This window comes from Heptranchias perlo, chromosome 16 (genome assembly GCF_035084215.1).
Source record: "Heptranchias perlo isolate sHepPer1 chromosome 16, sHepPer1.hap1, whole genome shotgun sequence".
Taxonomy (NCBI): domain Eukaryota; kingdom Metazoa; phylum Chordata; class Chondrichthyes; order Hexanchiformes; family Hexanchidae; genus Heptranchias; species Heptranchias perlo.
The window spans coordinates 39,681,793-39,704,225 of NC_090340.1; the positions used below are offsets into that span (position 1 = coordinate 39,681,793).

The 22,433-nt window shown below is 39.1% G+C and overlaps 1 protein-coding gene across 3 annotated transcripts in view; it reads left to right on the forward strand.

The window, feature by feature from the left end:
• Positions 1–22,433, forward strand: part of zgc:165481 (uncharacterized protein LOC100073327 homolog) — a 197,354-nt gene that overhangs the window by 64,117 nt on the left and 110,804 nt on the right. For 2 of the 3 annotated variants that reach the window (XR_010965962.1, XR_010965963.1), the window contains 7 exons: positions 1,734–1,831; positions 2,030–2,157; positions 3,282–3,336; positions 3,457–3,570; positions 3,657–3,810; positions 5,446–5,518; positions 11,896–12,001. Coding sequence is in view for 1 of the 3 variants with exons in the window: in XM_067997981.1 (XP_067854082.1) it covers positions 1,734–1,831; positions 2,030–2,157; positions 3,282–3,336; positions 3,457–3,570; positions 3,657–3,810; positions 5,446–5,518; positions 11,896–11,993 (720 nt within the window). In the remaining 2 variants the exon portion in view is untranslated. Of the gene's footprint in view, positions 1–1,733; positions 1,832–2,029; positions 2,158–3,281; positions 3,337–3,456; positions 3,571–3,656; positions 3,811–5,445; positions 5,519–11,895; positions 12,002–13,574; positions 13,686–22,433 lie in introns of those variants that run through there. The other variant, XM_067997981.1, reaches the window with a different exon arrangement.

The following is a 22,433-nucleotide window of genomic DNA, read 5'->3' on the forward strand; positions in this document are numbered from 1 at the left end:
TCCTCAAGTCTCCCACCTCCTTAGCTATTTACACACGCTTTTGTTTGTTTAATGTCTTGATGCTTCTATCCATTACTTGTAACACATCAGCTTAGTCACTATTCCACTCATGATTCCTCTCTGGGTTTGTCTGTGTTATATAAATCCCACCTCCCCTTTCTGATTGTGTTACTATACCTGACCGTCTTATTTTTCAGTTCTGAACTTTTTTGTTCTCTCCACAGATGCTGACTGACCTGTGTGTAATCAACATTTTCTGTTTTTGTTTCAGATTTCCAGCATTTGCAGTATTTTGCTTTTTTTTTTAACCTGAAAACAAACCACTTCAGATCAGATTGATCTTGGACATCTGTTTCAAAGCTAGTCTACTTTTAATTCAAATTATCTGATAACACATTTTAACACTAAATTCCCACTTTGCTATGTTATTATATTGCCTAATTCAAATTATTTTAATATTTTAATATTTTCAGCACAAAAAAGACTCAATTATCTGGTGTAGACTATTCATTTTGAATTAGTTAAGTTTAGACTGGCTGTGGAATACAACGATGGAAATGGATCTCCTGAAGAGACTGAATTCCACTTTTTTGCTAAGGAACAAAGACTATTTGTTTTATCCTAAATTCTGCAAGGACGTTTTCAAAGGACCTCAACTGGCTGTTTTGACTGTTTAACCCTTGATGAGATAGTTCCAGACTATTTATGGACTAATTTCAATACCTCTCTGTCTGTTGCTTTCTTTGTAATTTATTCCATTCATGAATAAACCTGTTTAATAGTTCTGCTTGGGTCCAAAAGTGTCTAGCGTGTGAGATTACCAATCTTCTGAAGTGACGTGAGATGTAGTTTAAGTTCAATGTGATACCCAGTCACAATAAAAAGATTCATTGTTTTCAAAGGGCATGCTATCTGAGGAAGGGGGGGGGGGAGGAAAAATATGTAATTAAGATGCTTAAGCATTTTCGTTGCATAGGGTTGATAAGATTATAAAACCATCCTGACAGCTAGGTAACTTTAGTACTGAAGTATAGAGTTTGTTTCAGCATCATGATGCGTGAACTAAAATCTTATGCATTTAAAAAAAAAGCTGCCCCTGGATCCTAGAATTGCCTGGAGCTAGAGCAAAGGTCAATACAACAATGTTAATTTGTAAAGTATTTGAATATGAAAACTCCTAACATTATGGTGATTTAGTATTAAATGGGAATGAATATTCAGAGTAAGTTATTGATGATTAGAAAGAGATGGGAAGAAAGAACTTACATTTATATAGTACTTTTCATGTCCTTGGGACATCCCAAAGCACTTCACAGCCAATGAAGTGTTAGGAATGTTCGGGTTCCCTTACTATTTCTCAAACTTAATATCTAACAGAAGTACTTTTGAAGTTTAGTCACTGTTGTAATGTAGGGAAATATGGCAGCAATTGGTGTGCAGCAAGGTCCCACAAACAGCAATGAGATATATGATCATATAGTCTGTTATAGTGTTGGTTGAGGGATAAATGTTGGCCAGAACACTGGAAGAGCTCCCCTGCTCATCAAATAGTGGGATCTTGTACTTCCATTTGGGAGGGGTCTTGGTTTAGTATCTCAACTGAAAGACAGCACCTCCAACAGTTTAGCTCTCCTTCAGTGCTGCACTTAATAACACTGGTTAACATTCAAATTATATGTAAAGATGATATGCTGATGAAAACTTAAATCCTTTTCATATTTCTTCTTTGTAAGGTTTTGGAAAACATTCTGAGGGTTTTGTGTCATCTCAGCGGAAGACCCAAGAGTCTGAATTTAATGTTAGCAAGTGGACTTACTTTAACTGTTGACAGGTATGTAATGTTACAGTATCTGTAAAATGTGTGTATATTTCTGCATGGAGGTACTGTAGAAGCTACAAAAAAGGAAAAGATGAAAACAAGTGATTTTAGATGTAGCATCACAGCATATGATTAAATGCATTCTTGATCTTTTTGATTGCAATTTGATCTGCATTGGAATTTAACCAAGTGTTTTCCTGACTGTTTTAGGCTGTTATCAAGCACGTCTAGCAAGAGTGTTTTATACAAAGTTGCAAACAATTTGAAGTTTTCACTGACCAGTTTGCAAAATTTGCATTGCCTGCAAAATGGCGCAGCCTCTTGTGAAAGAAATACTGGTATGGTTTTACCTTTGTAGACAAATTTATACCATTTGATTTTGTTGTGAAATAGAAATTGTTCTATATAGCTGAAAGTTTTTCATGAATGTGTTTTTAAAATAAGAAAGTCAGCAACAAAATTATTTCTTTGTCAGATGCAGAATTAATGATGCTGGTTTGACATACTTAGTTATCGCTGCAGTTTTCTAAAAGCTATACCACTATAAACTTTAATAGGGAATTTTTCATTGCACAACCACTTTGGGAAAATTCCAGGTCCTGCATACTGTGAAAATATTGCAGAACAATTTCTTCAGCAACCGGTTCCACTTTAAAACAATTTTAAATGTATATCTGTTTTAAAGTCAAGTTTAGTAATCATGTCACTGCTAGCCATATTTTCATCAGTGTCTGGGTTGGTCAGTACAAACTAGTGAACAATTTACTGGTTTGCTGGTCTATGCAGGTGGATTGAACTTAGCTCACTGAGGGGAAGAGACTAGCTATCTCTAACACTTTCTGCTTGTGTTGCCATCAGGGTTGGTTGTGAAAACCACCTCTTCTGGTATGCACAGCCTCCAGTGACAGCAGTGCCTCCTAATTTATATCACTGGTTTGCTGCTGTAAATGCAGCATTAGTGATAAAGTTAAAATCTCGAGTTGAAACATTTTAAGATCAGTAATATTGTCCTTATTGTTTAAGACTTTTATAAACTTGATTAGAAACCATAATTTAATGAAATGTGTTTCAGCTGTATCTGTTGGAAATGGAAGGAAACTGCTATTAAGTACTTTGAGTATGGTATACTTAGCCCTAGAACACTGCTGTACGTTGGCTGTTATATGAAGTACTCCTCTCTAGAACCAGAAAACAGCTTATTTAACGCTAGCATTCAGTCCAGAGATGTCACACAACTAGAAGAGGTATCCATTTTGTTTGGAAACACCAGTGCTGAATCACAGACGCGATCCATGGGGATTTGCTTGGCTAGTGTCAATAGTGCATCCATTTGACTTGATACACAAAATAGAAGTGTCAAGAAATTGGAAATGACTTCAAACAGTTCAATTTCTAAGGTTTTTGCCACAGTTAATGTACATTGGTTTTAAGATGTATGTTTCGTATTATTTTCTGATTGCAGGTATTATGGATGCCCCTGGAGAGAGAACCAGTCAATCAACTATGGATCATAAAAGGTTATCTGTACTGATGATTAAGTGTTCAGTTGTGCAACATAGTTACAGAATTCAAACAAAATTTTAGGTTTTGAATTTGACTTAATACTTTAAATTGTCATCTTTCATATATTCCTGCAGCTTTCACCCTGAAGTAAAGTGGCATCAGAAGGAAGACCGTCTTGTGCTAAATGTGAAGCTGCGAAATTTTACAGAACATTCATGCGAATTTGATCATTGTAGAGTAGTATTCAGGTAAAGGTTAAGTAGAGTGTGGATTACTTACAAAGACAATTATAGCCTTTGATAATTTTTATCTAATGCTTCATATTTAATTGCAGTGCCTCTGTTGGTGCCAAATTATACTTAGCAGACTTAGAACTTCAAGGCAGTATTTTAGAAGACAAGTGCTTATATGTCATTAAAAATGAAGAGCCTGTCATAACACTGTTTAAAGAAGAAAAAGGTGTATGGAGCAGTTTGCTGAAATTCAAGGTAATTGTAGTGAAATAATGTCCTAATTATGCCACCCACAAAACTAATGGGTGGTTGTATACATGTGCAGTCTTGAGCTGCTTTGCTGCTTCTAAGCATAGAGGATCAAAGCTAACAAAAATAGTCTTAAATGTCTAATTCATCATCCAACTATTACAAGTTCGTAGCTGTGAAAATCGACACAGAATTAGTGCACACCAAGGAACTTGTTTGCCACTTTTCTCCCCCCTTGTTCTCCTTCCCCATTCAGTATTCCCCGATGTTATTGTATTGGAACTAAATACCTGGTACTCTGATTCCAAATGGTGTTACTTCTAATTTACATTAATATCCATGCGTTTCACATTTGCACACTTAACTTGCATTTTATAGTGTGAAGAAGTGAAATGCATGGAGATTATAGACCCCATTGATCTTGGTTCCTTAACCAGCTGGTTCTACAGAAACCTTAAATCTAGTTTAGAAGGTAAATATGCAAAATGTGAAAGAAATTGGGATTAATGGGTTGCAAATCAGGGAGGATTAGAAGATTGGTATCAACTAATTATTCAGATTCAGAACACCAGGTTTTGATTATTATTACTTAACAAGTGGCTGCCATTTAACATCTAGTTGTCTTGCCCAGGGAGGTGAAAAATAAGGCGTGGCAGCTATTATTGTTGAGCAGTGTATGCAGAAGTCAGGCTCTACACTGGAAATTCCTTTCCAACTGTTGTAAAATGCACAGTTTTTCCAAACAAATACTACCAACTTAGTGCTGCTTTTGAATTTAATTGAGTTTGCCATAGGCTTTGAGGTCAATGATAACACATGCAAAATATTTTTTTGTTTCTTTCACATTTTATTTTCATTTGGGAAAGATTGCTAATGTCTGGTAAAAAGAAGGGACTGCTCAAGTGAAAAGGTGATTGATAAAGAAAAATGCAAGTGGGGTGCTGTATTGATACCTGTTCAATGCTAACACACAATAACATAGCAGCTGTGGTGGTACCAGGCAACAGTAACATTGATACCCAGGGACATCTTAACCTCTGGTTGTAGGCTCTCCTTAAAAGTCATTCTTCTCATTGGACTCCTTGAGACAAGACTAATTTTATTCTACCTGGATGGTACTTGATTAGGCCTCAAAACTCAAAGGACATGTGAAAGTACTCAGACTCCTACTACATCTTCTGTGTCCCTTGTCAACAGCAAAGGTACGGCTACAGAACATGTGTAAGCTGGAGTCCCATCAGCTCTTTAATGGAGGCATGAATGGATGTAAAGCCATTGGGCATCATCTCATTCTGTGTGGAGGAGTGCTATACAAATGAAGTTGCCACAATGAGTGCTATACAAATGCAATTGCCACAAAGTTGCCACAACTTCAGAAATGTGTGCTTTTCATGCTGCAAGTTGAAATTGACTTATTTACTTATTGGCCTGATTCTATATCCTCCCTCCATCCCTGCCCTGCACTTGAGGCTTCAAGGGGATAATTTGCAGCAGGGTTCAGTGGGCTGTATACACTGAACACTCTGTTTTTCTTAGAAACGTGGAGTACCACTGCACATGCACAGTTGAGGGGATTATGTTTAATGGATATCAGCCACTAAAACCCTTACTGTATGGGTTTCAACTGCATTTTTCTTTCAGAATCCAAATGTCACTTTTGATTTCAACTATTTCGAGGAATCGACCGATGATTTATCTCTTCCAATTTGCAATGGTAAGATCCAAATTGACATTTTAGAGTTTTGAGGGTGTAACTAGCAAGATAGATAAATGGGAACCAGTGGATGTAAAATATTTGGATTTTCAAAAGGCATTCAATAAGGTGTTACACAAGATTAAGGCTCATGGGATTGGGGTAATAGCATGGATTGAGGATTGGTTGAGGTACAGCAAGCAATTAGGAAAGCAAATGGTATGTTGGCCTTTATTGCAAGGGGGTTGGATATAAGAGTAAGGAAGTCTTGCTGCAATTATATAGGGCTTTGATGAGGACACACCTTGACTACTGTGTACAATTTTGGTCTCCTTACCTGAGGAAGGATTTACTTGCCTTAGAGGGGGTGTGACGAAGGTTCACTAGATTAATTCTTGGGATGAGAGGTTTGTCCTATGAGGCGAGATTGAGTAGAATGGGCCTATATTCTCTGGAGTTTAGAAGAATGAGAGGTAATCTCATTGAAACGCATAAAATTCTTAGTGGGCTTGACAGGTTAGATGCTGAGAGGCTGTTTCCCCTGGCTGGAGAGTCTAAAATTAGGGGTCATTGCCTCAGGATAAGGGGTTGGTCATTTAGGACTGAGATGAGGAAAAATGTCTTCACTTAGAGAGTTGTGAATCTTTGGAGTTCTCTACCCCAGAGGGCTGTGGATGCTCAGTCGTTGAATATATTCAAAACTGAGATCGATAGATTTTTGGACACATAAGGGAATCAAGGGATATGGGGATAGGGTGAGAAAGTGGAATTGAGGTAGATGATCAGCCGTGATCTTATTAAATAGCGGCGCAGGCTCAAGGGGCTGTATGGCCTACTCCTCCTATTTCTTATGTTCTTACATATGTAAGAAAATCTAAGGAGTATTTTTGTTCACACGCTGCCCTATTTTATACTGTGATAATAAAGGTACACGTACAAACATTTGATTTTTTTTTGACTATAAAATTAAAATAACTTCACTTTTAACTGCTATGACCAAAATAATCCTCTTTTGTTCACATTACCCATTTATTGGATGTTTCTTTCTTCCACATCCTCCCCACCCCCTAGTATCCTGAAACAGATAACTTAGTGAACTATTACATCCCGTTGAGTTGGAGATGATGACATTAACTTGAGTCTTCATTTCTCAAATCTCTGTTTGAGTTCAGCACCTATGTAGAATCTCATGTGGGAAACAGTTAGGCTAAATGGGTATTGCTTGGATTGGAAAAGGTTTGGAAGTTGTGTACCCCAGGGGTCAGTGTTAAGTTCAATTTTATTTGTGTATATAGTTTATGTGGATTTGGGCATTGAGAGAAAAACGTCAAAATTTGCTGACTATATTAGAGTAGGGGAATCAACAAACCATGAAAAAGAATGTTTTTTTAAAAAAAAAATTCAGGGAGACATGGGTTAGCAGAATTGGTAGACAGGTGGAAGATGCAGTTTACTGTGGACATTTGTGAGGTAATACATTTTGAAAGGAAAATCAGGAAAGTAGATATACATTCAATGAAAAATTGCTGAAGGGTGTGGATGAACAGAGAGATCATGGGCTTCAAATACATAATTCTCTAAAACTGCAAGTTCAGGTGAGTAAAGCCATAAATAAGGAAAACAGCACTTTGAGTTTTATAAAAAGGTGCATAGAGTAAAGAAATAATAAATTTGTACAAAACATTGGTCAGGCCACAGATAGAGTGTACTGAATTGTTTTTGGAGACCCATTACAGAAAGGATATCAAAGCCATAAAGAGTATACAGCATAGATTCACTAGGATGATGCTAGGGTTGGGAAACTATATAGTTATAAGGAAAGATTTGATGTTGGGACCATTTCCACTGGAGCAGGGAAAGGCAAGAGGAGGTTCAATAGAGGAATTTAAAATTCAGACGTGTTTTGATGGTCAATAGGGAAAGACTATTTCCTCTGGTTGGGAAGTCAACGAAGAGGGGTCACCAATTTAAAACTGTCACTGAGAGCGAGGAGAGAAGTTCAGAAAAATTTCTTTATGCAGAGGATAGTTGAAGCATGGAATGCTTTGCCACAGGAAGTGGTTGAGGTGGAGATCATTACATCTTTTAAGGGATAATTAGATAAATATTTGAAGCAGACAGAGGTACAGGGCAGTGGAATTTGTTTTCGATTGCTCCAGCACAGACATGATGGGCTAAATGGTCTCCTGTGTTGTAAACCTCAATAGTCCAATTTTTTTCTATTTGTTTCATAATTCAATAAATGTTTCTTTCTGGCTGATTGGTCTTTTTTGGAGGTAGAATAGTTCTTACAATTTCAACTTATAGACCCGGACCCCATGGAATCTCATGGCATCCGGTGACACATGGCAAGGAAACGTCCTGCTGATTACCACCTACCGCTCTCCCTCAGCTGATGAATCAGTCCTCCTCCATGTTGAGCACCACTTAGAGGAAGCACTGAGGGTAGCAAGGGCACAGAATGTACTCTGGGTGGGGGACTTCAATGTCCATCACCAAGAGTGGCTCGGTAGCACCACGACTGGCCGAGCCCAGAAGGACATAGCTGCCAGACTGGACATGCGGCAGTTGGTGAGCGAACCAACACAAGGGAAAAACCTACTTGACCTCGTCCTCCCCAGTCCACATGTCGCAGATGCATCTGTCCATGACAGTATTGGTAGGAGTGACCACTGCACTGTCCTCATGGAGACGAAGTCCCGTCTTCGCACTGAGGACACCATCCAACGTGTTGTGTGGCACCACCACCATGCTAAATGGGATAGATTCAGAACAGATCTAGCAGCTCAAAACTGGGCATCCATGAGGCACTGTGAGCCAGCAGCAGATTTGTATTCCAGCACAATCTATAACCTCATGGCCCGGTATATTCCTCACTATACCATTACCAACAAGCCAAGGGATCAACCCTCGTTCAATGAGGAGTGTAAAAGAGCATGCCAGGAGCAGCACCAGGCGTACCTAAAAATGAGGTGCCAACTTGGTGAAGCTACAATACAGAACTACATGCATGCTAAACAGCGGAAGCAACATGCTGTAGACAGAGCTAAGCGATTCCACAACCAACGGATCAGATCAAAGCTCTGCAGTCCTGCCACATCCAGTCGTGAATGGTGGTGAACAGTTAAACAGCTACCGGGAGAAGGAGGCTCTGTAAACATCCCCATCCTCAATGATGGCAGAGTCCAGCACATGAGTGCAAAAGTCAAGGCTGAAGCGTTTGCAACCATCTTCAGTCAGAAGTGCCGAGTAGATGATCCATCTCTGCCTCCTTCTGATATCCCCACCATCGCAGAAGCCAGACTTCAGCTAATTCGATTCACTCCACGTGATATCAAGAAACGGCTGCGTGCACTGGATACAACAAAGGCTATGGGCCCCGACAACATCCTGGCTGTAGTGCTGAAGACTTGTGCTCCAGAACTAGCCGCGCCTCTAGCCAAACTGTTCCAGTACAGCTACAACACTGGCATCTACCCGACAATGTGGAAAATTGCCCAGGTATGTCCTGTTCACAAAAAGCAGGACAAATCCAATCCGGCCAATTACCGCCCCATCAGTCTACTCTCAATCATCAGCAAAGTGATGGAAGGTGTTGTCGACAGTGCTATCAAGCGGCACTTAACAATAACCTGCTCACTGATGCTCAGTTTGGGTTCCGCCAGGACGACTCGGCTCCAGACCTCATTACAGCCTTGTTCCAAACATGGACAAAAGAGCTGAATTCCAGAGGTGAGGTGAGAGTGACTGCCCTTGACATCAAGGCAGCATTTGACCGAATGTGGCACCAAGGAGCCCTAGTAAAATTGAAGTCAATGGGAATCGGGGAAAACTCTCCAGTGGCTGGAGTCATAACTAGCACAAAGGAAGATGGTAATGGTTGTTGGAGGCCAATCATCTCAGCCCCAGGGCATTGCTGCAGGAGTTCCTCAGGGCAGTGTCCTTGACCCAACCATCTTTAGCTGCTTCATCAATGACCTTCCCTCCATCATAAGGTCAGAAATGGGGATGTTCACTGATGATTGCAGTGTTCAGTTCCATTTGCAACCCCTCAAATAATGAAGCAGTCCGAGCCCGCATGCAGCAAGACCTGGACAACATCCAGGCTTGGGCTGATAACTGGCAAGTAACATTCGCGCCAGGCAATGACCACCTCCCCTTGACATTCAACGGCATTACCATCGCCGAATCCCCCACCATCAACATCCTGGGGGTCACCATTGACCAGAAACTTAACTGGACCAGCCACATAAATACTGTGGCTACGAGAGCAGGTCAGAGGCTGGGTATTCTGCGGCGAGTGACTCACCTCCTGACTCCCCAAAGCCTTTCCCACCATCTGCAAGGCACAAGTCAGGAGAGTGATGGAATACTCTCCACTTGCCTGGATGAGTGCAGCTCCAACAACACTCAAGCTCGACACCATCCAGGACAAAGCAGCCCGCTTGATTGGCACCCCATCCACCGCCCTAAACATTGACTCCCTCCACAGTGGCTGCAGTGTGTACCATCCACAGGATGCACTGCAGCAACTCGCCAAGGCTTCTTTGACAGCACCTCTCAAACCCACAACCTCCACCACCTAGAAGGACAAGGGCAGCAGGCACATGGGAACAACACCACCTGCACGTTTCCCTCCAAGTCACACACCATCCCAACTTGGAAATATATCGCTGTTCCTTCATCGTCGCTGGGTTTAAATCCTAGAACTCCCTACTTAACAGCACTGTGGGAGAACCTTCACCACACTGACTGTAGTGGTTCAAGAAGGCGGCTCACCACCATCTTCTCGAGGGCAATTAGGGATGGGCAAGAAATGCTGGCCTTGCCAGCGACGCCTACATCCCATGAATTAATTTTTTTTTAAAAAGGTTCCTGTCGGCCACAGAAAATAAATTGTTTAATGCTATATTTTCCCTGAACGAATAGGAGATTTTGACCCTATTTGGCCTTTGCCTTAAGCAAGGTTTATCAGAAAGGAGAAGTTCAAAGTTGATGAGCTGCTGCTGTACATTTCCATCAACGTGCAGGAACTAAATTGCCAATATGAAGTACTGACCTTCATCCTGGGCTCAACATCCAAAGAGTTCACAAAGTAAATATAAGTAGGACTAGCCTTCCTTCAAGTGCAGCACCTAAATGTCTACCCTTAAACAATTGACCTTTCCAAGATTGACCTCAGAATCATGCAAGTCTACAGTCTTGCAGGTATCTGATGCTTTAGATGACGGACTTTCTCATCTGAGAATTGTCAACTTTTTTTTACATTATCAACCATTCATAAGCTCTCAGACATCCTTAGATGTGGTGGTCTTGCCTTGCTGGACTGCCTCATGACATTGCATCACTGCTCAACTCTTCCAAAGCTCCAGTAGCAAGTTGCCAGTGGATCACAGCTAGTTTTTTGTGGTTGTTGCCATCTTGTTGAAGCCCAGTACAAGACTGTACTTGAGGCTCGTGCAACTCTGCCTTCTCAATCAGTAGTCTCAAAGTACCTGCCATTGTCTCAGGGTACGTGGATTGAACAGAAGTCAGAACATTTTCCTTGAGAGCAGCAGGATAGAGCTGCCTGTAATTCAATTACAGTTGCCAACCTTTTGCACGTGTGACAGCTTTTTCCTTCGACTGCTGTCCCTACCTTTAGTGGGCTAGATCTGAGGTGTATTGGCACAGTTACAAACTAGTTGGTGTTAAGTGAGTAATGCGATTGGCACTCTTCTATTCTTCAACGATCAAATTAACAGATAAGCGGTTAAGGTCTGAACAGGCAAATTTTATACAAAACAGGGTTGGACGTTGTCCCTCCAGTTTTTTTGCAGAGTTGCATACATAGTATTGGTGGTATCAGAAACAGTTGGTTCTTTCTCCTGAACACCGCCAAATATGTGCCACGTTTCATTGCTCAGATGGTAGTGGACATGGAAAAATACATTGGTGCATCTCCTAATCCGAAGTATAAATGGACCAATCAGAAGGAGGTGGTTTTTGTCCTCAAGTCAGGAAATGATCTTTCCTACTCCCAATAGTTATCCAGTGCCTTAATTTGTGACTGACTCTCTCTTAGCATCGTTAGTTGAGAGGCCCCAGAAAGTATGACTTTTTTTTATTCGTTCATGGGGTGTGGGCTTTGCTGGCAAGGCCAGCATTTATTGACCATCCCTAATATAGCTACACATATAGCTGTTCTAATGAGATATTGTAAGGGAAAGAAATGGGATTTGGATCAATATCTCCAATGTTTTTATTCATGTTAAAATGGTGGAATAAAGTGAAATAACAGGTTTTTTTATACTGAAAAACAAAACTCTACTGTTATGACATATACAAATATTAATGGGCATATGAATGAATGTCATAAGAAATTACAGATTGTTTTTCCTCTTATTCTTTGTTGATAGATATTAGAAGAAAAGGGCATCAAATAATAATAGAACCTATCATTGATGAATGGAGTAGTTTTACCAATGCTAATGACAGTTCTGAAGAAGAATACTGAAGATTCAGGTATATGTCCCTGTTACAAGTTTAAAATCTTACCTTAAATATTTTTATTTATTTTTATTCGTTCATGGGATGTGGGCATCGCTGGCGAGGCCGGCATTTATTGCCCATCCCTAATTGCCCTTGAGAAGGTGGTGGTGAGCCGCCTTCTTGAACCGCTGCAGTCCATGTGGTGAAGGTTCTCCCACAGTGCTGTTAGGAAGGGAGTTCACTAATGCTGGTCACTGCTGTAAAAGATCTGCATTCTTGCACTAAGGGGTGTTCCCATATAGCTAATATCTAACTATATAGTAGCATAACCTAGGAGTATAACAATAGTATCCCCTTGTGATCTGAACTGGATATTTGTGTCTTTCACATGTTCAGTATTTTCAAAGGCAGGCCAAGAAAACACATGGTAAGACGAAGCCAGATACAAATCATTATGCTGTTTTATTTCAGCCAGTGAACAAACAGAGTAACAGTTAAGATCAGATTAATTGCGTTCAATCAGTACAACTTGTCCTTGCATAATAATACAAAATAATAAATACAATACGCTTCCCCACATCAGTGGGTTGTCATACTTGACTGAAACAAAATAACTCTTAACTGCCCTGCATACTAAACCTCTAAGTCTGGCCAAAGCTTGTCCTCCCAGCTTCTGTTTGAAGTCCTGATTGACTACCTATGTATCTCTTCTTTTATCACCTTGTGTTCACTATTAAAGGACCAGAGAATTCTCGACACAATAGCTCAATTACTGAGACAGGCTAACACATTACTTTTTATAGTCTATGGAAAGCAAGGTCAAAACTTAGCTCAATTAGCATTTTAACCACCTAACATCTCAGTCCATTTTCTGAAAAAAAAAATTGTGTGAATACACTTTAGAAACTCAATATTCAAAAATAACTTTTTACAAATCCTTTCTGTAAAAAAAAAATCAAAAAGTCCCAAAGTGTGATAGACCCACAGTAAGAAAATATGATGTTTTGATAGTTCAGATAAATACAAACACTGGTCTGCATTCAGAAAATGATCCTGGCATATCAGTATAAATATGTGTAGTTTGACAAATGTATTTCTTATTTGTTCAACCTTCACAAAAACAAATAGAAAAATTTCTCCACCCCACATTGGAAAATCACTCAGTATATTGTTAGTGCATAGTGATTATTTTAGGTTTCACTCCTCCAGCATGTACTTAATAGATATCTGGGTTCACCCAGGAAAAAACACTCAAGATATATTGAGCTATTTCACCTATGCCTAGGAGTGTAGATGAAAACTAATGTTGTTTGGAGTAGTAGATTTTCAGTGCAAGGCAGCTAGTTAAATCTACAACACTATTATAATGCTACATCTCAATCAATGTATTAGTATTCTCATCAGTGACAGTGTATTTGCCCTTGAGCTACATTCTTCCATGTTATGCAGATAATTAAAGAAAATTTATAATGACCCCTTAGTCAACTAAATAACAAAGAAAATAATAGTAAAAGAAACACAGATTTAAGTAAATTTTGTTTAACAGTTTCATATTAATGTGGTAGCTACATGTCTGTACCCTCTTTTTTTCTTTTTTTCTTAATAGAGATGTATCTGAAGACGGTCTTCTGGACAAACTTGAGCTTGCAGCCTTTTTTCTCCTTTTCTCAACATACCCTAGAATTATCAGTATTACCATTTCCAGCTATCACACTAATGCAGCATTCCATTTTGTATTTCAGATTATTCTGTTTTTTGTATATCTTTTTCCAGATCACAGTTGAACTATTTCTAAAAGATTTTAGTACAGTTGTCTTTTGTTTCCTGTTTTTATCCAATTTTTCACCCTATCCAAAGGAATTGATAGCTGGGGGGAGAAGAGAGGAGTAAATTTGTTTCAAAGCACTAATGTTTCACCTCAGTAAAACTTTGCCTGATTTGAATCAAATTTTAAATGCTCTCCCTCACTTTTTGAACAGGACTTGAGGATGAGAAGAAATAACTTGTCAAGTTCAGTAAAAATTGGTGACAAGACAGTATCAATTCCCACAGGTATATTGAAAGAAAAGTTAACTGTGGCAAATAACATGGAAGTCTGTGACAGCATTATTTCTCTTCCTCTTCATGGAAGGGACTAACTTCATTCAAGCAGCACAATACTGAACCATTTTAGACAATAATCTGAAATCCCCCTGCTGTACAATCCTTTTATTTATAAAGAGCTCCAATTTTGTTGAAGCATGTTGCTACATTCCTGTACAAACTTTTATTTATGTCCACTGGTCCAGTTCTTACGATAAATTGAAACTTTTCCACATTATTTGCTATGGTGTTATTAGAGGTTGGAATATTCATACTTAGATACCAGCTTTCAATGCATTAAGTTTAAAAATATGATGTATCTGAAAGTCCCATATCTAGTGCATATCCATCACATTTTGTTACAGATGGGAATAGTCAGTCATTAACATGAAGCCTGAAAATTATAAGCAGCTAACAATTGCTCTGCTTGGCCACTACAGTTCGCATGCAGCTACAATTACCTGTATTTGCCAATTTAGTTCAGTTTCCCCTCCCACAGGGAGCACTTGAGCAATGGCTTTAAAGGATCAGGCCAGGTTAGCCTAAACATCTCAATCATGCTGCAGACACCAGACTATACATGAGCAACGCCACAGGCGATCCACCTTTTACTATCGCACCCTCTCATTTTAAGTTTACAACTATAGCTTTAATGCCAACTTCTGAAAGCCCCCCTGCCCATTGCACAAAGATGACATGTCCCACACCGGCTATAGAATCATTCAAATTACAGCACATTCATTTTTTTCCCGTTGCACCTATACTAGGGCTATATCTTCAACTGAGTCTATCTACTCCAGTCCCATTTCTCTATTCTTTCTCTATCTTCTAACAATTTTCAAATGCTTGGCAGTTCCCTTTTAAACGATCTTGTAGTTTCTACCTCTTTAACCACATTATAAAGAATTCCATGTTCCAGTGGTCCTTTGTGAAATAGTTTAACTTCAACTTTCATTCTGTGATGGTCTTAAGAATATACTTGTGGCTTATGAAACAGCCAGTTAGTGCCAACCTATTGTTGATCTGGAAATTCTTGCAGATCCCCTGCATGGGACCAGGGACTTAAACGCAACAAACTTTTTCTACACATCTAATTCGTGAGTCTTTGGTCACATAAAATGCAGCAATCACACTTTTAATCTGTAACTAAGGTTCACAAGCACTTCAATTTTAGCGATGCAGTGCATCTCAGACGCTGTCGCTCTACCTTACCCTGGCTTCCTGAAAGTGGAGGAAGTTCCCAGCTGATTTTATGGTAATCCCACCACTCGTTGGCACATTCTTATACAGGCTTAATTTGAATAAACTACTATAATGGGTACTGTCTTAGTCATTCTGTTTATCAGATATTCAGAGAAAGATCACTGACAATCTAATAAAAAAAAATTTGCAAATAAGTAACATTGGATGCACATGTTGGGATCCTGGAGGTTTCATAATATCCTGGTTAGGCTAGAACTGATTTCTTGACTTAACGAGAAAACCATTTCAAATTTCTATATTGAAGTTCTCAAATATAATTGTACTCCCTGTTGTAAGCATTTTTGAGAGTGTATCTTTGAGCAGACTATTTGATCACTGTACCAGCTGTACTCAAGTGGTCAGGAAAAGGCAAAGCAATCCCCTTTCATGCATACTGCGAATTAAAATTCACATGCTAGTGAGTCAGGGAAACGGTCTCAGATTGAAAGAGGTGACATACCATGTAACCTTTTGATTTCAAAAAGCAACTTTTCTCGGACTAGTATAAATATATCAAAAGTTTTGCTGAAATTAACATCTTATACAATATGTGATTCGTATACTACAAATTGCACTTAGAACCCCAACTCTTTAGTAAGAACTGCTACAACTGAGAAAGAAAGAACTTGTACTTTTGAAGCATATTAATTTCTTTTGGGTTGAATTTTTGCCTTGTGCAATGTGAATGATGTATCTGAAGCACTTCACATAAAGTGAATTACTTTTTAAGGGATTATAGTCACTCTGCTATGTAAGCAAACACGCAGTGATTTTGCGCACAGCAAGGTCTCACAAATAGCAGTGAGATCTATGACCAGCCAGTCTAGTTTTGACGGTGTCATTAGAGGGACAAATGTTAGCTAGGACACTGGGAGAACTCGGTGATGTTAATTTATAAAATATATTTTTTTAAAAATATTTTTTTCAATTATGGTGGTGTCCTGCATGCACTAATTACGTTAATTTAGGTTTCTCAGTTTAAAAAAAGTGAAAATTACATTGTGCATGATCTGTGACAGGTCTATATGGCATTTTCTCATTTCATGCTTTGTGTTTTCTATGCACAATTCTAGCTGGGCACAACATAGGAACAGGAGTAGGCCATTCAGTCCCTTGAGCCTGTTCCAGCATTGTTAGATCGTGTGTTAACTTCATTTACTTGCCTTGCTTCCGTAACCCTTAATACCCTTGCCTAACAAAAATCTCATTTTTTGAAATTTTCAATTGACCTAATCTCAACAGCTTTTTGTGGGAGAGTGTTCCAGATTTCTACTACCCTTTGCATGAAGAAATGCTTCCTGACTTTACCCTTGAATGGCCTAAGCTGTAATTTGAAGGTTATGCCCCCTAGTTCTCTCCCACCAGAGGAAATAGTTTCTCTCTACCCTTTCAAATCCTGGAATTATCTTAAACACCTCAATTTAATCACACCTTAATCTTCTATACTCAAGGGAATACAAGCCTACTCTATGCAACCTGTCCTAATAATTTAACATTTTTAGCCTGAGTATCATTCTGATGAATCTGTGCAGCACCCCCTCCAAGACCAATATATCCTTCCTGAGGTGCGGTGCTCAGAACTGAATGCAGTAGTTCAGAGGCGGTCTAACCAGTGCTTTATACAACTAGCATAACTTCTACCCCTTTGTATTCCAACCCCCTTGAGGTAAAGTCTAACATTCCATTAGCCTTTTGGGGTTTTTTTTGTACCTGACCACTAGTTTCTAGTAGTTTCTGTACTTGGATCCCAAATGCTCCTCCACAGTTCCTAGCTTCTCACCATTTAGAAAATATCTTTCTTTGGGTCCAAAGCGAATGACCTCACACTTCCCCACACTGAACTCCATCTGCCACAGTTTTGCACATTCACTTCATCTATCAATATCGCTTTGCAACTTTCTGCTCACATCTACGCTACTGTGTGTGTCACCTAACTTAGTATCGTCAGCAAACTTGGATATACGGCTCTCTATTTCTCCATCTAAGTCATTGATAAATATAGTGAAAAGCTGAGGCCCCAGAACTGATCACTGGGGGACACCAGGAGTCACACCCCCCCAATTTGAGTACATACCCATTCTCCCTACTCCCTGCCTCCTACCTCGTAACCAATTCCCTATACGGAAGTTCACATAAATAACATCCATATACGCTCCCTTATCTACCACACTAGTGACCGCCTCAAAAAATTCAACCAGGTTAGACAGACATGATGTACCCTTTACATAACCATGCTGGGGGTCTCAGCTCATATTTGTCCAAGTTCTCAGTAGCATAGCTGTAAAGTAAATCTCCCTGTATTATTTATGCTCAATGGTACAGTGTGCCTTTTTGTTTTCTCCAGTTTTTCTCTCCTGCCTCACTTGCAGTGGTGCAGTAGTATGGGTAGTGATCTTATCTCAGACATTATCTTAGAGGTATATAAGATAGAAAATGGTAAGAAAAAGGTAAATCTGGAAAATTAATTTAAATTGCAAGAGTCGGACAGGAACCACAGGTTCCAACTAGTAAAAGGCAGGAAGTTCTTTACATAAGGAGTATTCAGTCCATGGAATCATAGAATGGTTACAGCACAGAAGGAGGAGGCCATTCGGCCCATTGAACCCATGTCGGCTCTTTGTAAGAGCAATCCAGTTAGACCCATTGCCCCACTCTTTCCCCATAGCCCTACAAATTTTTTCCCTTCAAGTATTCAATTTATTTTTGAAAGCCATGATTGAATCTGTTTTCACCACCCTTTCAGGCAGGGCATTCCAGATCATAACTACTCACTGTGTTTAAAAAAAAAAATTTCCCTCATCGCCTTTGGTTCTTTTGCCAATCACCTTAAATCTGTGTCCTCTGGTTCTTGACCCTTCCACCAATGGGAACAGTTTCTCTTTACTTTCTTTATCTAAACCCTTCATGATTTTGAACACTTCTATCAAATCTCCTCTTAACCTTCTCTGCTCTAAGGAGAACAACCCCAGCTTCTCCAGTCTATCCACATAACTAAAGTCCCTCATCCCTGGAACCATTCTAGTAAATCTTTTCTGCACCCTCTTTAAGCCCTTCACATCTTTCCTAAAATATGGTGCCCAGAATCTGACACAATACTCCAGTTGTGGCCGAGCTAGTGTTTATAAAGGTTCAACATAGCTTCCTTGCTTTTGTGCTCTATGCCTCTATAAAGCCCAGGATCCCGTATGCTATTTTAACTGCTTTCTCAACCTGTCCTTCCACCTTCAAAGATTTGTGCACGTATACCCCCAGGTCTCTCTGTTCCTGCACCCCCTTTAGTTCATATTGCCTCTCCTCGTTCTTCCTGCCAAAATGTATCACTTTGCACTTCTGTGTTAAATTTCATCTGCCATGTGTCCGCCCATTCCACCAGCCTGTCTATGTCCTCCCAGATAGAGTATTGAAGGCGAAAACCCTGGAATCATTTAAGAACCAATTGGATGCTGCAAAGGGGCATTTTGGGGTGATTCTGGATGGATGAAGTAGGAGAGGCCTAATGGCCTTCCTCATTTGGAATTATCTTTTGAACTGCTATAAAGCAATACAGATTGGCCAACAATTGGTAATTTACTCAGAGGCCACAAGGCTAGTCGATGCCTGAAATGGAAAAATTCCCACTAGTCCATAAGATCAGAAACCCGAGTGAAGGCTGCCCATCCATAATTCATGGAGGATCTCTACAGCCAACAAAGTGATGAGATTTCTCTCTAGGCTGGGTCCAAACCCGAGTCCCAGAGGTGAAGTAGTAATATTTTAATCTATTGTGCTATTTGGTGTTCCTTCCTGTATCCCCTTTATATGCTTCCGTAGACTTTGAATTTAAAATAAGCTGAAGCAAATATGGATGTGCTTTTTTTTTAAAAAAATAATAAATAAATCTTTGAGGCTACAAAAAGTGGTATGCAATAATATGGTTATGTTTTTGGAATTATACTGGGGCAGCCATATTACATAGATTCTGCAGCACAGAAACAGGCCATTCGGCACAAATTGTGTAGGCTGGCGTTTGAACTCTACACGCGCATCCTCCTACCCCTCTCCATCTGACCGTATCAGCATATCCTTCTATTCCTTTCTCCCTCGTGTACTTAGCTAGCTTTCCCTTAAATACATCTATGCTATTCGCCTCAACTATTCCTAGTGGTAGCGAGGTCCATATTCTTACCATTCTGGGTAAAGATGTTTTTCCTGAATTCCCTATTGGATTTATTGGTAAAAGTTCTATTTTGACTCATCCTTTGTTCATATATGCCAATTATGACTGCTTTATGAAAAAATAAGCCTAAATATCCAGCAACATGTTTTACAGTTGCTTAATGTTAAGCTGAGAAATGGAATCAGCTTTTCTCAGCCACAATTTGTGACTGTACTATATCATAAGTGCTTGACCAACAAGACACTGTATTTGTACAAGCCTGGTACTGTTTTCTAGTGCAGCAGTAAATTATAGGTGAATCCCCTGCACACTCTAGTCATTCAAAAGTGACCTGCTTAATGCAAATGTATATTCTAAGATTCTCGAATTGAAACTAAGGGAAACTATTTCTGCATCAAAGTTGGAAGTGAGACTGTAAAAGCTTACCATATTTTTTTTGAACAGAAGTATGTTTAGTGTCTACCATTTTAAATTGTCTATTCAAAAGGGGCAGAAAATATTTGCATTTTACTGATGTTGCAAGAAAATTATTGTGTGCATGTAAATGTAAACTTAAGTAACAATAATTGGTTTTGAATATCTGTTTTTACACTGGTCATATGATTTGGTTCATTCATCTTTGGTTGATTTAATGGGATCATTCTGAAAAATCAAGTAATAGTGCAGCACAAATGCTTTTTTTTAAAAAAAAAAGAGGATTAGCACATGTCATAAAATAGATCCTAATGAAAAAAGAAAATAGTTTACTTAGCAGTAGTGAATGAGAGTCTGTAACAAGGCTAAGAAAATGATGAAAGAGGAGAAATGAGAATAAAAAAAGACATTTTAGGAGAGAAAAGACATCACTTCGGGGTATCAGTGTCTCAACTGTCTATTGTGACAGCCAACAAAAACATCAAAACAACCACTGTGGAAGTTTCTAAAAGACTAAGACGTAATGAGAAAAAATAATAGGCACAGGAATTTCTTTTTTTGTTTTCTGCATTCTTATGGACCTAGGTTTTCAAATGGAGGTCCCTGGAATCTAGGGACTCTGAGGAGATCTACAAGGTCATCAAATTTCTGTGCTTAATTTTCTGTAATTGTTTACTTAGTACAGCATTTTTGTTGCTGTATACTAATAAAGATGTTACTGCAACTATAGCACTGTCTTTGGGGAGTTAAGACAGAATGTCCCAAGGATTGTCAATATTTGCTGGGGTTTTCCATACAGAAGTTTGAAAACCACTGACTTAGATGTAAACATACAGTTGTTAACATTCAATGTTTGGTGCATTTTCATTACAAACTGTTTTGAGATCAGAAATAAAAAGAAATTTGATCCTTGTGTGGAGTAAAATGAAAATTCATTTGTATTTTCCTATTCAACATCAAACACATTTTAATAGAATATTGGATCATTCCCATGAAGAAAATTATATTGTGTCCTGCAAATAAAATTCATAACTGGGAGAATTGTGGGAGAGAGAGTGAAGCTTCTAAATTCTTTCCTGTTTAAAAAAAAAATAAAAAGACGTTCTGGCTTGATGTCAGTAACAGCACTCCCGTGAGTTCAAGGTCCACTCCAGGAGTTGAGCACATAATTTAGGCTGATACTTAAGTGCACTATTGAGGTGGTGCTGCATTTTTGCAAATGCTGTCTTTTAGATGAGACATTAAACTAAAGCCCTGTCTGCCTATTCGTATTCAGATGGATATAAAAAATCCCATAGAAGAGTGATGGGAGTTTTCCTGGTGTCCTGGATGAATATTGGCCCTCAGCCAACACCACTGAAACAGATTAACTGGTTATCCTCCATATTGCTATTTGTGGGCCCTGCTGTGCATAGATTGGCTTCTGTATTTGTCTACAAAACAAGTGACTGCACTTCAATACTAATTTGATGTGTTTTGGGACATGAAAGATGCTATATCAATGCAAGGTTTTTTTTGATGTCTTAAGACCTTAAGTTTGCAAATTATCTTAAGTTGTAGGTGTTTAAAGGACGCGTTCAGTGGGAGAAGTGGGGTTCAGGCTCTGTTTTATTAAGATGCTTGTTGCAGTTACTTCTGCCTTTCACAGATGTAAATGGGGATTCCTAGGCATGTATACTTTTCCTGGATTTTGAAGGAGAGATGTAATATTTTACTGCACTTCAGGCAAATCGTGCCTCTAAATATAAACCTGGTAAAGGAAGAAAGATCTTGCTCGTTCTAAGGATATCCCAAGTGCTTTACAGCCACTGGAGATTTTTTTTTAATGATGTGGGCAAACATTCTAGCTAGCACAGCAAGGTCTCGCACAGCAAAAGAATGAATGACCAGGTTATCAGTTTTTGGTGCTGTTGATTGAGGGAAGACTATTGACTAAAATCCCTGCCCTTCTGTATACAGTAAAAGATTTTCAATACTATGTGCATAACATGCCAAGTTTTGAGCATGTAGTTACCTCAGATTATTTTCTTAAGTTGAACAGTATGCTTTTGTGACTTGTCCATCATTTCTTTTTGACCTAGTAGTAAAGTAGTACTTCTTTCTCATTTTTAGTTCACGATAAACCTGACAATTGAGTTTCATGTAATTTAAGGAGGTTTTTTGAGGTGGACTTTGCCTCTGTAACCTGTCAGTGGTGGATTGTCAAGAGCAGTACTGTGGTAGCTGCTTCATTGCAACTGCTCCGTACTATGTACATGCTGCTTTTTCTGTTTTGTCATTGGTTGAGGTCTATTTAGGCTTCTGAGATTGAGTTCTTGAAGGAGATGGATGTTTTCCTTTTTCACCCTGCTTTGAATGAACCATAAGCAAGAAATGTCACTCGTGATTGGAAAGTGGAGATATTCTCAGTAAATTTTTAGTAGTGAACAGATATATTCCAGGAAGTTTTCCAGTGTCACTACAAGCTTTTTGTGATAATAGCTTTGAGGATGTTGAATGAGTTAGGAACATAAGAACTGAAGTAGGCCATTCAGCCCCTTGAGTCTTTTCTGCCATTCAATGAGATCATGG